This window comes from Larimichthys crocea, chromosome XIII, assembly GCF_000972845.2.
Source record: "Larimichthys crocea isolate SSNF chromosome XIII, L_crocea_2.0, whole genome shotgun sequence".
NCBI lineage: Eukaryota > Metazoa > Chordata > Actinopteri > Sciaenidae > Larimichthys > Larimichthys crocea.
In genome coordinates, this window is record NC_040023.1 from 37,071,894 (window position 1) to 37,085,328 (window position 13,435).

The window sequence follows — 13,435 nt, forward strand, 5'->3', positions numbered from 1 at the left end:
TTTTTTTTTCTTTGAATTTTTTTTTTTTTTTGCAATTTTCCGGTCATACTTTTGGTTCAAAATAAAAACTTTTGGAGGGATTGTGACCTTTTCTAGAAAAAAATTGACTTTCATAAAATTGCCATGTTTTTTGAATCGCTTTCTGAAAATTCTAATATTTAAGGAAAATTGCAACCTTTTTCTGAGAATTCTGACTTATTTTCAGAAAAAAAGTCACAATTTTTTCCCAGAGAAAAAATTCTCTCAGAAGAGTTATTTCAGTTTAAATAATTATGTTTTGCAATTTTTGGTCTTGTGACAAAAGTCCGAATTGTTGGAAAGCAATAGGTTCAGAATAAAACAACCCTTTTTCCCCTCAAATATTTAGACTATTATTCATTTTATTTATTTGTTTGCCTACTTTTTCTCTAAAAAATTCTATTTGTCCTTGTTTAAATAAAAAAAAAAACTCGACTTTTATACTCTAGATATTCAAATTTCTTTTTCTCAGAATTCTTACACGATTTTACGAAACAGTCAGAATTATATCAATACGGTGCAATTTTCCGTTACAAATTTTAGAACTTTTCAGGAAAAAAGTCACATTTTACTTACCAAAACACAAGTTTTTTTTTTTGCTTTGAATTATTATTTTTTTTTTTTTGCAATTTTCCAGTCAGACTTTTGGTTCAAAATAAAAACTTTTGGAGGGATTGTGACCTTTTCTAGAAAAAAATTGACTTTCATAAAATTGCCATGTTTTTTGAATCGCTTTCTGAAAATTCTAATATTTAAGGAAAATTGCAACCTTTTTCTGAGAATTCTGACAAATTTTCTGAAAACAGTCAGAATTATCAGATAAGGTGCAATTTTCCGTAAAATATTAGAATTTTCAGGAAAAAGTCACAATTTTACACCAAAAACATGTTTTTTTTTCTTTGAATTTTTTTTTTTTTTTGCAATTTTCCAGTCATACTTTTGGTTCAAAATAAAAACTTTTGGAGGGATTGTGACCTTTTCTAGAAAAAAATTGACTTTCATAAAATTGCCATGTTTTTTGAATCGCTTTCTGAAAATTCTAATATTTAAGGAAAATTGCAACCTTTTTCTGAGAATTCTGACTTATTTTCAGAAAAAAAGTCACAATTTTTTCCCCCAGAAAAAAAGTTCTCAGAAAAAAGTCAGAATTCAGATAAGTTGCAGTTTTCCTTAAAATATTAGAATTTTCAGGAAAAAGTCGCAATTTTACCCCCAAAATGTGATGTTTTTTTATTGAAATATTTGAAAGTTAGTAAAACGTTTTGTGCCGTTTTTAAAGTTTTATTCTGTTACAAAAGAATTTCTTTTAAAAAGTCAGAATTTTGAGGGGAAATAGGGCAGAATAAAAAAAAACTTTTTTCCCCTCAAAATTTAGACTATTATTTACTTTTATTTATTTGTTAGAACTTTTAGGAAAAAAGTAGTAATTTTCCTTAAAAAAAAAAATCTAACTTTTATATTCAGAATTCAAAATTATTTTTCTGAGAATTCTGACTTATTTTCAGAAAAAAAATCAGAATTCAGATAAGTTGCAATTTTCCTTAAAATATTAGAATTTTCAGGAAAAGTCACAATTTTACCCCAAACACGTGTTTTTTTTTTCATTGAAATATTTTTTTTGCAATTTTCCGGTCATATTTTTGGTTTAAAAAAAAACTTTTTGGGGAACATTGCAATGTTTTTTAAGTCAGACTTTTCACCCAATGACACTGCAATTTTCCCAAAGTGATTTTTTTGGGAGGGGGGAAATTGTGACTTATTTGACTAATTATTTTTTTTTACAGAACAATCATTTTTTGGGGGGGATTGTGACCTTTTCTAGAAAAGAATTGACTTTCCGAAAATTGCAATGTTTTTTGAATCTGACTCTTTCTGAAATTTCTAATATTTAAGGAATATTGCGACCTTTTTCAGAGAATTCTCTTATTTTTGGAAATTCGGAATTCTAAAAAACCTCATCATAACACTGTAAATATCAAATAAAATTTGAATATTCCAAATGTTCACTAACCATCATTGTAAAGACATTAAATAAATCCAGTAGATGACACACGACTCTCATGGTATCAAAGCCTCTTTATTTGAAAATTAGTAAAAAGTTTTGCGCTTTTTTAATTTCATTTTTTATTCGTGTTACAAAACAGTAAATAAGTTATCTCCATTACTACAGCCTGTGTAGATTGTAGCCAGCCAATGAGGAGCAGACCTGCATGTTTCAGATTTTCACCTCACAAAGTTCTTCTTCTGCTTTAAAGGACGACGCACCGACAGCCAGATGGAACGTTCGAAGCTGAAGCGCTGAAATAAAATGTATTTTCTAACTGACGACGTTCTGTTGAATGTTTCGTTACAAGGCCGAGTCTGTAACGTGACGAAGCGAAAACATTCAAAAAGAAGCTGTCACACCAACTCTCTCTCCATCCGTTACGGAACAGTCTGACACCTTAGGAAAGGTTTTTGTAATAAACTCCACCAGAGAGCAAACGTTTCCCCAGAATGTCGAACTTCAGCTTCAAATCAAATTCACATTGCTAGAAAACAGAAGTAAAAAACACAAAATCTAAAATCTAGCTACACAAAAACATCTAAACAAACGTTACGGTGCCGAGCAGCTCGCAGGTTTTTACGCTGCGACGTCTCGTAAACACGGAGTCCGAGCGTTGTAAACTATTTGGGAGCTCGGTCGCTGCGAACCCGCTCGTCCGCAGCGTGCACGCTCACCAGAGCTGCAGGCGTGAACTCCGTCGGCACGTCTAGTTACGTCCACGTTTCCTAAAAGTAAGCTGATGTCCACAAAAAGTGCCTAACGTGTGTGAGCGCGTGCGTCAGAGAGGGTTAGTAGTGCATTGAATTAGTGTTGCGATGTGATACTGTTCGAGGATCGAGTCGCTGTTTTTTTGTTTTTTAACAGATTCGTTAGTCACATTCAGTGGATGCAGCTACACGAGATGGTCGATGGCGGATGGTTTGAAAAGTAAAATACATTCTGTCTGTTGTTGGTGTCGGTCAAAGAGACGAGTCTTAAACCTGGACGACTTGGAGCCGAGTGAAGAGGTGAAGTTCAGGCACAGGTGGAGTCTCCACCTTTAATGACTCCATCAGAAGAGTTTTAGAATTAAATCAACGATTTAACAGATTTGGGTCCTGACTCTTAACCAATGATATGATGAACGTTTAAATAACTTGATGAGCAAATTATATAAATTATCAGTGAAATGGCAACGGAAGAGGGTCACATGTCAATCATGTTTTAATTCATTCTCAAAAAAAGATTTTTTTTTCCCTCAAAATTCCAACTGTAAAAAAATATATTCTTCAGAATTAAAAAAAGAAAGTCAAAATATTTAAAAAAAAAGTATTTTAAATTTTTTTTAGAGAAAAAAAATCCCCTCAGAATTCCGACTTTTTATTGCTAATTTCAACTTTTTTAAAAGATAATTTTTTTTTTTTTTTTGAATTGACTTTTTCTAAAATAAGAAAAATATTTTACCATTCTGACTTTTCTAAAGAAATGAAGTTATATATTTAAATTTGCCTTTTTTAAAAAAAATGTTTGGATTTTTTGGTTTAGAATTCTTTTTTAAAGAAAACTTTTTTCTGAATTCTAAAACAGTCTTTTTTTTTCTTCAATTAAAAAAAAGTCAGAATATTAAAAAAAAAGTATTAAAAAGTTTTTTAAGAACAAAAAAATTCCCCTCAGAATTCCGACTTTTTTTTAAAGTAAAAAAAACTTTTTTTTTAAATCGACTTTTTTCTAAAAAAAAAAAATACTTTTTAACTTAGAATTCTGACTTTTCAAAGAAATAAAAGTTAATATATTTTTAAAAAATTCTGACTTTTTTTTTTTTCAAATTCCAACTTCCAAAAAATATTTTCAGAATTCTAAAAAGAAAAGTTTTTTTCTGAATTCTAAAACAGTCTGTTTTCGTTCAATGTAAAAAAAAAAAAAAAGTCAGAATTTTGAGGAAAACTTTTTTTTCTCTTTAAACTTTTTTTTAGCTTTAACTTTTAATTTAACTTTCCAGCCCTCTCCAAAGCGTCCTCATACACGGTGACTTCTGATGACTCCTGCTGCTTATCGGCATCGTTTGGAGTCTGTATAGAATATGAAGCTCATAGAAATGTTGAAACTGTTTAAACTAAATGAGCAGTTGTTTTGTATTATCAGCTAACAGAGACAGCTGAGTGTCTGTGGCCTTTCTTCACATTTTCACAGCTGCAGAAGAGTCGAAGGTTCAAGACCGACTGCTGAACTTTCCATCAACAACACGACGACGAGATGTTACAGTAAACAGAACAAAAAAAAATCTCTAAAGGGCACAATTTATATAAAAAATGACTTCTTCTCATCCAAAATTCAAGCAGTTTGGAAATGGAGGTAGCCTGATGAAGGTGTAGCATGTGGGGGAGGCGGAGGGAGCGCAGACGGCGGCCCCCTCGTACAGCATCAGTAACCCAGGATCAGAGGCCCGAGGCTGGGACAAAAAGGAACCTACAGCCGCCCCCACCTCCATCCAAACACGTCAGTGTTTCCAGTTCAACGTTCCAACAACCGTTACATAACCCAAACAAACAATCACCATCGTACATGTACGTCATTAAGTCCACATCATTATATTCTCGTTTAAGAGCCGGGATTAGCCTTTCATAAACAAACTGTTATTTAAAAATGTATCGCTAATAAATAATATTTATACATATAAAAACAGGTTTACTTTATACAGTAATCATCACTTCTCCCGCACACACACACTTCACACACGAGCAAATCAATGTTTGTTCTCAGCAGTGTTTCGATCCATTCATTCATGTCTGCAACACACACACACACACTCGAGCTCGCCATGGCTGCACGTCTTCGCCGTGAAGCGAACGAGGCAGCGGGAATATTTTCTTAAAAAATTAAAAGGAGAATTTTTTTTTTTTTTTAAATCTTTCTCTGTGGGTGGGTGGAGGGCGGTCACAGTTGAAGCCCCACCCGTGTCAGCAGCAGCATTGAGGGCAGAGCCACGAAACAAACGCGCACAGAAAAAACAAAGCACAAACTGGTGACGGCTGGATTCTCTTTAAAGCGAAGAGAAACATCCTCCGATAAGACGCAGCAGGTTGCACAGTCAGTCCGTTTCCTCGTTACATCCAGGCGACTTAAGACATCTGAAAGAAACACAAAGAGCCTCGTACGCACGCCGCGCCTCCTCTGGGTGTCGGAAACACACGGAAAAGAAAACGAGAGAATCAAAATGACGAGGAGGAAATTGTTTGTGTCTCCTCAGTCTAGTTTCTCCAGCACAGACGGCACGTACACGAGGCTGAGCTCGCTGCCGAAGTCGCAGACGATGGCGGCGTTGTCGAGCACCAGCAGCTGCCGGACGCCCTGCCCGTCGCTGCTCTGGCCCAGGTAGACGGTCTGCAGCAGGTCGCCGTAGTTCAGGTCCCAGAAGGAGACGCAGCCCTGACCCCCCGTCACCAGGAGAGACTCGGAGATCACGCCCAGGCTGGCGCCACAGCCCACCTCCTGTGAGGAGGAGAGAGGCGTGAGGAACATGCAGAGAATCTTTAGCTGCTGATTGGTGCGTTTAAATCGTCGTACCTGCTGTATGGAGTACAGCTTGATCCCGGTGCTGCGGTCCCAGACGCAGATGAGGTCATCCAGTCCCGAGCTGATGACGCAGGTGGTGGTGCAGACCAGCGAGGTGACGTCGCCTCGGTGACCGTAAACGTGGCTGACGCGGCTCCCTGTCAGGACGTCCCACAGGCAGATGGCGCCGTCCTGCCCGCCGCTCGCCAGAACCATTGTCTGAGGAGGCGGAGACGCAAAGATTTAGATTTTATTTTATTGCGAAATGAAATATTAGAAGAGGACGGCGTGTTACCGACCTGGTCTATGTAGATGGCTGTGATCCCTCCAGAGTGACCCTGCAGGGTGAAGAGGCAGCACGAGTCCTCCAGACGATAAATCTGACAAACGGACACGGAGGACTGAAGTTAGTTTGTTACACAGACGAAATCTATGATGGTTCTTCTGTCAGAAACATCAGACTGAAGTCTGACGCGTGGTATTCGGTGCGTTACCCGGACAGTGTGGTCCTGGCTGCCGGTGACGACCCTCCCGGCGGCCGCTCGCAGCACCGTGATCGGCTTCTGGTGCGCGCACTGAACGGAGCGCGTGAGCTGGCAGCTGATCACGTCCTCGCTGCTGTAACAGGGAGAGGGAGGCATGCTGCCTCGCCCGGGAGCTCCTGCAGGAGGAACACATGGAAAATGGTTTATATTACAACCATCATTAGTTAGTTAGTTCATGTAACATCAAAAAACGAGCCGCGCAGTCCAAAAGTTAAAAATGTTCAATAGTCAAACAGCCTGAAACGGACGATTTAAAAAAAATGACAATTACACAATTCACGTCATCTTAAACATCAAGTTCAAGAACTTTTCAAGGATTTTCCAGGCCTCTAATTTCCTCAAATTCAAGGACTCAACATGACATAATTTAAGTTATAATGAGAACTAAAAGAGTGACGGCAAGTTATTAAAATCATTAACAGCAAAACAAAACTTTCCCTTTAAATTCAATGAATCGATCATTTCAGATTAAATCATTGTTACAGCTCCAGTTTATGATTATTCACGTTGTCTGCGGGTTTTTTAAAAATCATTTGGTTTATAAAATGTCCTCAGATGTCTAATTTTGTCCGACAAATACAGTAATATTCAGTTTACACTGATATGAAACAGAGAGAAGAAGTTTTAACAAGTTAAACATCATCAGACAGCGAAGCATTAAAACTGATCGCTGCCGTCCAGATGTTGTATCATCAGCATCAGACGGGCCAACAGAACCACCAACAGGTGACGGGGATGAAACTTTCCTTCCCGTTGAGACGATGCAGTTAAATTTAAACAATAAGACGAGCTGGACGAATGAAAGACGTCGTCACGTCGTCGTCAGGCTCACCTCTGTACTGCAGCAGACACAGAGGCTTGTTGATCTCCACAGTGAAGAAGTCCAGAGACCCGTTGAGCCGAGCCGCTACGATTCTGGAGGACGAAGAGAAGTGAGAGTGAGCTCGGGTCAGCAGACTGTGACATATATCTAATTCATGTCGTCGACATGTGAAGAAAGATACGTGTGTGTGTGACCTGTTGTTGAGGAAGGCGAGCGCTGTGATCCCGGAGAGTCCGTCTTCATTACTGCAGCGTAACGACCCTTCGACTGCGTCCCACAACTGGAAGCAAAGCAAGTTTATTTTACACGTTTTAGACGAGGAAACTAGAAAATCTCTAAATAAAAAAAAAGATTGCTGACAAGTTTTGTGAACACAAAAATCCTAAATATTGTGATATTTAAATATTTATACAGGTGAACAGACTCAGTCCTAACCTTGCAGTCTGATTGGTCAACCAGACATTCATCTCCATGGTAACCTTACAGATGGTACATATGAAACTATTTGTTTATTTCGAAGATATTTAGGATGTTTTGATATCTTTAAAAACTATCCGATAAATGTGGAGCTGTTTTTTATTTTTATTCATGAAAATAAATCAGAACAAAGTCGACCATGATAGATCATGATCGATTATCACAGCTGCAGAGAAACCGATCGATCGGTCACAATGAGAGCGGCAGCGAGGCGGTTTACTGTTTGTACATGTGGAATTTATTCAGATCTTTAACTAGGAGTCTACTGCTGTGACTTCCTGTTGAAACTGAGATCAGAAATCTGAATATATTTAGATTATATGTTTAATTTCAGCTGGTAACTGTTGTATGATCGTAATATTACAGAGAGGCTGAGCTTTAGTGATGCGTGCACGAGCGCCGCATCAATAATTCGTGGTAAAGCACACCCTCTGATGTAATATAATATGTAAGCATGCACACAGACACACCTCCAGTTTACCGCTGCTCCTCCCAGCAACGATCAGGTTTCCTCTCAGCTCCAAGGCCCACACGGAGCTTTCCCAGTCCGGCGTCGCCTGCGTCCCCGCCGCGGAGGCTCTCTCTTGGTTTAAGTATGCGGCGGCGTCCCCCATGCTGGGCGTTCTCTGGAGCTGAGCTCCCGAGGGCGGCGAGGAGGAGGCCGAGGAAGGAGAGGGGTAGGTGGAGGTCGAGGGGGGCTCGTGCTCCATGTAGGCGCGCTCCACCAGACCGCCAAAGTCAAAGCCCGCCCTGGGCGGGGTGGAGAGGTGCGAGGGCGGCTGGGAGGTGAAGTTGGTGTCGATGAGCGGCGTGAGATCGGGCTGGTCGGTGAAGAGAGTCGGCCGGGCGGGAGCGCAGCGGCGCCTCAGCGGGTAGCCGCCCTCCTCCTCCGATAGACCGTCGGCGCTGACGGAGGAGCCGCGACCTTCCGAGCCTAAACAGTCCGAGTCTGCGGCTCCGCCCACGCCGTCCCAGCCGTCACGCTGCTCCCAGCAGCCACTGCTGCTGCACCGCCTGATGGGGAAACACAGTCATGACAGAGTTTGGCCACTAGAGAGCACCGACACGTAAAAAGAAGTCTGTATGACGTGACACCAGAAAGAAAGAAGATTTAGTTTGACTGTTTTTTGCCAAGTGAGAAAAGATATTCCAGAATCTGTTACCACTAAAGTTTGTCAAACATCGACCTCTGCAAGTGAGAAACTGAACAAGATACATAATATATATACATATACATATCTTATATATGGGATTATTATACATCTTAATGTATAATAATGAGGCTGTAATAGAGAGTAAAGAGTTTTATTCTTTCTGACTCAAACTCTGCTCAGAAATCTCGTTGTTGACGCATAAGATAGAACATATTTTTCTTTAACTTCGTTATATTTGACGTCCTCACCCGTGGTTCGGGATGACGGTCAAACAGTCGCCAGTCTGAGCGTCCCAAACCCGAATCTGTCCTGCCAGGCAACAGCTCGCCAGCAGCATGCCGTCACTGGCCAGACACTCGATGTCCTGCAAGACGGAAACGTTCATTCAACCTGCTGGTTACAGACACATTCACTCAAAGTATCACAGGATGGTTCTTGTTATTTCAGTCACATTCTTCTCCATTGTGCTTCTGATAATCTGCCAGCGTCTCCGTTTACAAACCGGTTGGACCAGTCTAATCCCTTTTCTCAGTAATCTGGGTTCTCACCATACTGTGGCCCCTCAGCAGCAGCGGCGAGATCTCGCTGACGGGTGGCGAGTAGCCGTAATCGTCGCAGGGCAGGTCCCCTCGGCGCCGGCGCCCGTGGGCGACGCCGTTCTGGCCGTAGTTGCGCGGGCAGAGGACCCGGTAGAGACAGAAGAGGAGCAGAACCAGCAGGACGCCCGCCGCCAGGCCCAGAGCTGCCACCCTGTGACGGAGAATGAACAAACTCTTGTTTACAAAACCATCGACACATTTCATTTTCATTTCTGAAGGTTTTCAGGAGCCGATGTCGTGCTAGAACAGGAGCTCTGTGCAAGAGTAAATGTGGGACTGACTTTTAGTGGTTGGTGAGAGCTTGGTGAAATAAAAGGCTGAAAGACAGACGCCGAGCTGGGCTGATGCTGCTGTTTTTGATCATAAGTACTGTAACCAGAACAAATACTCGAGTACAGCTGGACACATTTACCACGGCGCTTTGCTTTCTGTCCGCTCCTCTACCTGCTGTGGAATGTGGCATAACTGTGACGATGAAACCTGCTGGATGAGTGCGAGCTACCCTGCCTGAAATACCGCTCGACAGCTCGGCCGCTCACCTTTAAACACAGAGCCACAGAGTTACGGAGATGTTGACTTATTTCTGCTTTTTATTAGACGGACGGTTGGGAGTAAACAGGAAATGAGGGGGTACACCTCAGACGTGATGACAATGCAAACATCCTCCTCGAAGTTTTCCCTCGAGGCTGTGTGGACTTTTAACGAGCATCTTTCTGTTTCTTTGAGCTGTAGTTTGTAGTCTCACAAATAACTCAGAGAGCAGGGAGGAGTGAGCTGCGCCTCTTGACATAATTCAACTTCCGTTATCTAATATCAGTCTAAGTCCGTCTCTACTTGTTTCCTTAGCTGTCAAAACATGAAGGAAATGGTACGTTCTGTATTTGAGCTCTCACCGCTCACTCGCTCTTCCGTTTCAGGAGGTACGGATGTTTTTATTTGTGCCGTCTGAACAAAGTGAATTTAATAAGTCGAGCTGCACACGGAAGTGAGATTTTGAAACATACTCGAGGAAGCGCGGCCGTGCGGCTCCACTATTTCAGAGGCTAAAACGCTCTTTGTCGTATTTACACAGTCACAGTTTAAATACAAACATTTGTTTCTGTGCTGATGATGGAAACTACACCGTGTCACGAAAGGGTCCCTAAAGCGAGGAATGTGTGTGTGTGTGTGTTTGTAGGTTTGTAGTCCGACGGGTTTATGGCGTGCAAATATGAGGCAGCTAAACACGGAGCTGACACAGTGAACACAGACACACCGCAGAGTTTCTTTAACGATTAATCTGCCGATTGTTTCTGCTGTTCATCGACGAGTCTTTGAAATGATTTAATCAGAAACAGTCGAAGAAAGAAAGAGCTCAAAAACAAAAGAACGTTCGTTCTTCTTAAGTTTATTAAGTCTTGTATTAATTAAACAGTAGAAACCTGTTAACGACCTTCACACAGGACGTCTTGACTGCAACGTTACACTGATGATAAACAGATTTGCTACAAATTTGTGCGTGACATCAACTGAGAGAAAGAAGCGGCACGTATCCTGATGGATTATGATACAAATGTTCAGTCCTTGAATTAAATGTTACGACTGTTTCCTCTCTTCACGGTTCCCACGCCTTATAAACATCAAATTCAAGGACTTTTCAAGGCCTGATTACCTCACATTCAAGGACACAACTAGATATACCATGATGTGGATCAAGGTTAATAATTACGACACTTTCAATGACTCGTGTCTATTAATGTGTATTTACAAAACACTTTCAAGGATTTTAAGGACTTGTGGGAATCATGGTCTCTTAGATTTTTAAGCTCATTGTCGGAGAGCTTTTTAATTACTCGTTTGTTCTCCTCTCTTACTCTCAAGCCTGAGGCGACTGAATTAGCTCGGAGGCTTTAAATAAACATGAACACACCGAGAGAGACGCTGGAAATCCAAACAAATCTAAATGCTAATGCAGGAGGAAGCTGGAGAGGTCCTGGAGTTGCTTTGAAGCAGACTGGGTTTAATTAAATGAACCACCCTCAGTGTTTCGAACATCTGACTGAACTACTCGAGGCTCTGCTGTTCTTCTGTGTCTGTGTCGCAACCCGTGCCGAATCCGGTTCTAACAGCATGATCAACTTTATCACGCTGGCCTCTCTCTGCGTCTCAGGGTCACCAAAACAAGCCGTAAACTCAGCTGCCGCTTCCCCCGCCGTGAAGGTCGTGACCCTGACCCGACATCAGCTCATATCTGTCCTTCGTATCTCGCCGTCCAAAGATGAAACAAAGAGCTCGGCCCGCTCCGCTCGGCAGTCAAGGTGACAACACGGCGCCTTACACAACACAACAGTTCGTAATGTAGTCAAAGAGTGTGAAGTCAAAGTTCCTGCATCTCGTCCACAGGCTTCAGAAACAAATGAAACAAAGATGATGTCAGTAAATCTTGTAGTTTTGGTGTCAAACATTGTCCGGCACAGCTGATTATAGAAGCATCACTAACTCTCAGCAGCATCGACTAGAATAAATACCCTTTAATGAAGTCACTTGTTGCAGAACATTTGCATCGTCGTGTCAGCGGACAGTCCATCTGTTTTCATTCCAGCTCAGAAATTCACTTCATCAGACATCACATTGGGAATCTGTGAACTTTTCCGTCCTTTAAATCGGCCTCAGAAATTCCATATTGGTGAGGCTCTAGACCAGAAATCAACCAATCACTGGGACTAGATCAATGACCTGTGTGACGGCTGTTGGCAGTGCATTGTGGGATTTGTAGTTTGACAGGCGGTATAAGCTACAAATGTTAGACAATACTCGTAGGAGGTAAAGAAAACAATCGACCCGTTTCATTTGTTCTGTTTCTTTGTCTCCAGATGAGATTCGATCAGTCCAGACATGAGTACACGAGTCAAAGCTTCACCTTCACACCCTTCTTCTAGAACTCAAAGAAAAATAAAAACACACAACAACACCTGTACATCTTCAATGATCCAAACTCGTCAGTCTCACACAATCAAAAACTAAAGAATCCAACGTGTCACCTCTCGGGATGGGAATCGAGAACCAGTTCCGTGTGTTTCAATTCCATTGAATCGTTTGGCAGTTCATCTAACGATTCTCTTATTAATTCCAGAAAGCACGAATTACGTAGCTTACGCAAGTTTCTCACATGCAGTGCAATCAGTAGTAAACAAAGTCACCCACTCGGTTCAAACGCTCCAAAGTTTGGCTGCATTTTACCAAAACAGACGTCAACAGGGCGAATTGCAATCATTGCAAAGTGGAGATAACAGCGTCGGGAGGGGACACGACCAACATGCAGAAATATTTGCGCACACAACATGCAATATTTTGAAATGAATGTCGTGTTTTTGACACGCTTCGGACTGGAGATGAATCTCAACCTAGCCATGTTAGTGCGATGTGCTTCTTTGTAAAACGTGCTATAACACAGTTATTAAACTAATTCCTTCTGCATTACATTTAGAAGATGACCATGACCAGAGAGAGAGAGTCTGGCTGGCTCAGAGGCTGTAAGGTCGTGATACTTCTAACTAAAAAAAGTCGATGCTGATCAAACTGTTTGTTCTCCTTTTTCTCCCCAAATGCGAATCGATAAAGAATCGAATCGTTAAGCAGAATCGTCAAAGAATCGAATCGTAAAAATCTGATCAACTCCCATCCCGAGTCACCACGTTGGTCTTAAATCTGTGTTACATATGAGTGAGAGCTCGACGACCTTAACCTCACGCCGTCGCCTTGAAATCTATTCCAACAGTTTTACTGCTCCACCTCCCGATGAAGACGCAATCAAAGGTTTCAATCAGTTCAATGACACAAGGTCAAGGTCCGTTAACTGCTGTGGACCCTGTTTACACCAGTCTGTGTGTTTTTTTAAAAGTAAACTGTAAAACTGAATCACCAATGTGCGATGTAGTAAAACGATAAAGCATGAGAAAGTGAGACGGCTTTTATAGGCACTGTGCAAACGATGTGAGTTTATCCGACCGCTGTAAAGCTCTGACATGTGTGATGACGTCCCAGAGATACACAAACACTTGAAAAACGTGTGTGTGTGTGTGTGTGTCTTAGTACTGACTTGTAGAGCGTGAGGTCCGTCTGCAGATCTGCAGTGACTTTGGGAATGGGTGGCGGCGGGTATCTGGTGTCTTGAGGGTGGCGCGCCTCGATGGCCTCCTGTGGGCTCAGGTGAACAGTGACGGGGATGACAGGCAGGATGCTGATGTACCTGAAACATGACA

The 13,435-nt window shown here is 41.5% G+C and overlaps 1 protein-coding gene across 3 annotated transcripts in view; it reads right to left on the reverse strand.

The window, feature by feature from the left end:
- Positions 1–4,036: 4,036 nt before the first annotated feature.
- Positions 4,037–13,435, reverse strand: part of scap (SREBF chaperone) — a 31,839-nt gene continuing 22,440 nt past the window's right edge. For 2 of the 3 annotated variants that reach the window (XM_027286779.1, XM_027286777.1), the window contains exons 15-23: positions 9,144–9,345; positions 8,844–8,959; positions 7,912–8,455; positions 7,159–7,244; positions 6,974–7,056; positions 6,091–6,257; positions 5,896–5,976; positions 5,609–5,815; positions 4,037–5,533 (exon numbers count right to left, since the gene is read on the reverse strand). In XM_027286779.1, the coding sequence (XP_027142580.1) occupies positions 5,288–5,533; positions 5,609–5,815; positions 5,896–5,976; positions 6,091–6,257; positions 6,974–7,056; positions 7,159–7,244; positions 7,912–8,455; positions 8,844–8,959; positions 9,144–9,345 (1,732 nt within the window). In that variant the 3' untranslated portion in view covers positions 4,037–5,287. Of the gene's footprint in view, positions 5,534–5,608; positions 5,816–5,895; positions 5,977–6,090; positions 6,258–6,973; positions 7,057–7,158; positions 7,245–7,911; positions 8,456–8,843; positions 8,960–9,143; positions 9,346–13,272; positions 13,423–13,435 lie in introns of all 3 variants that reach the window. The other variant, XM_027286778.1, reaches the window with a different exon arrangement.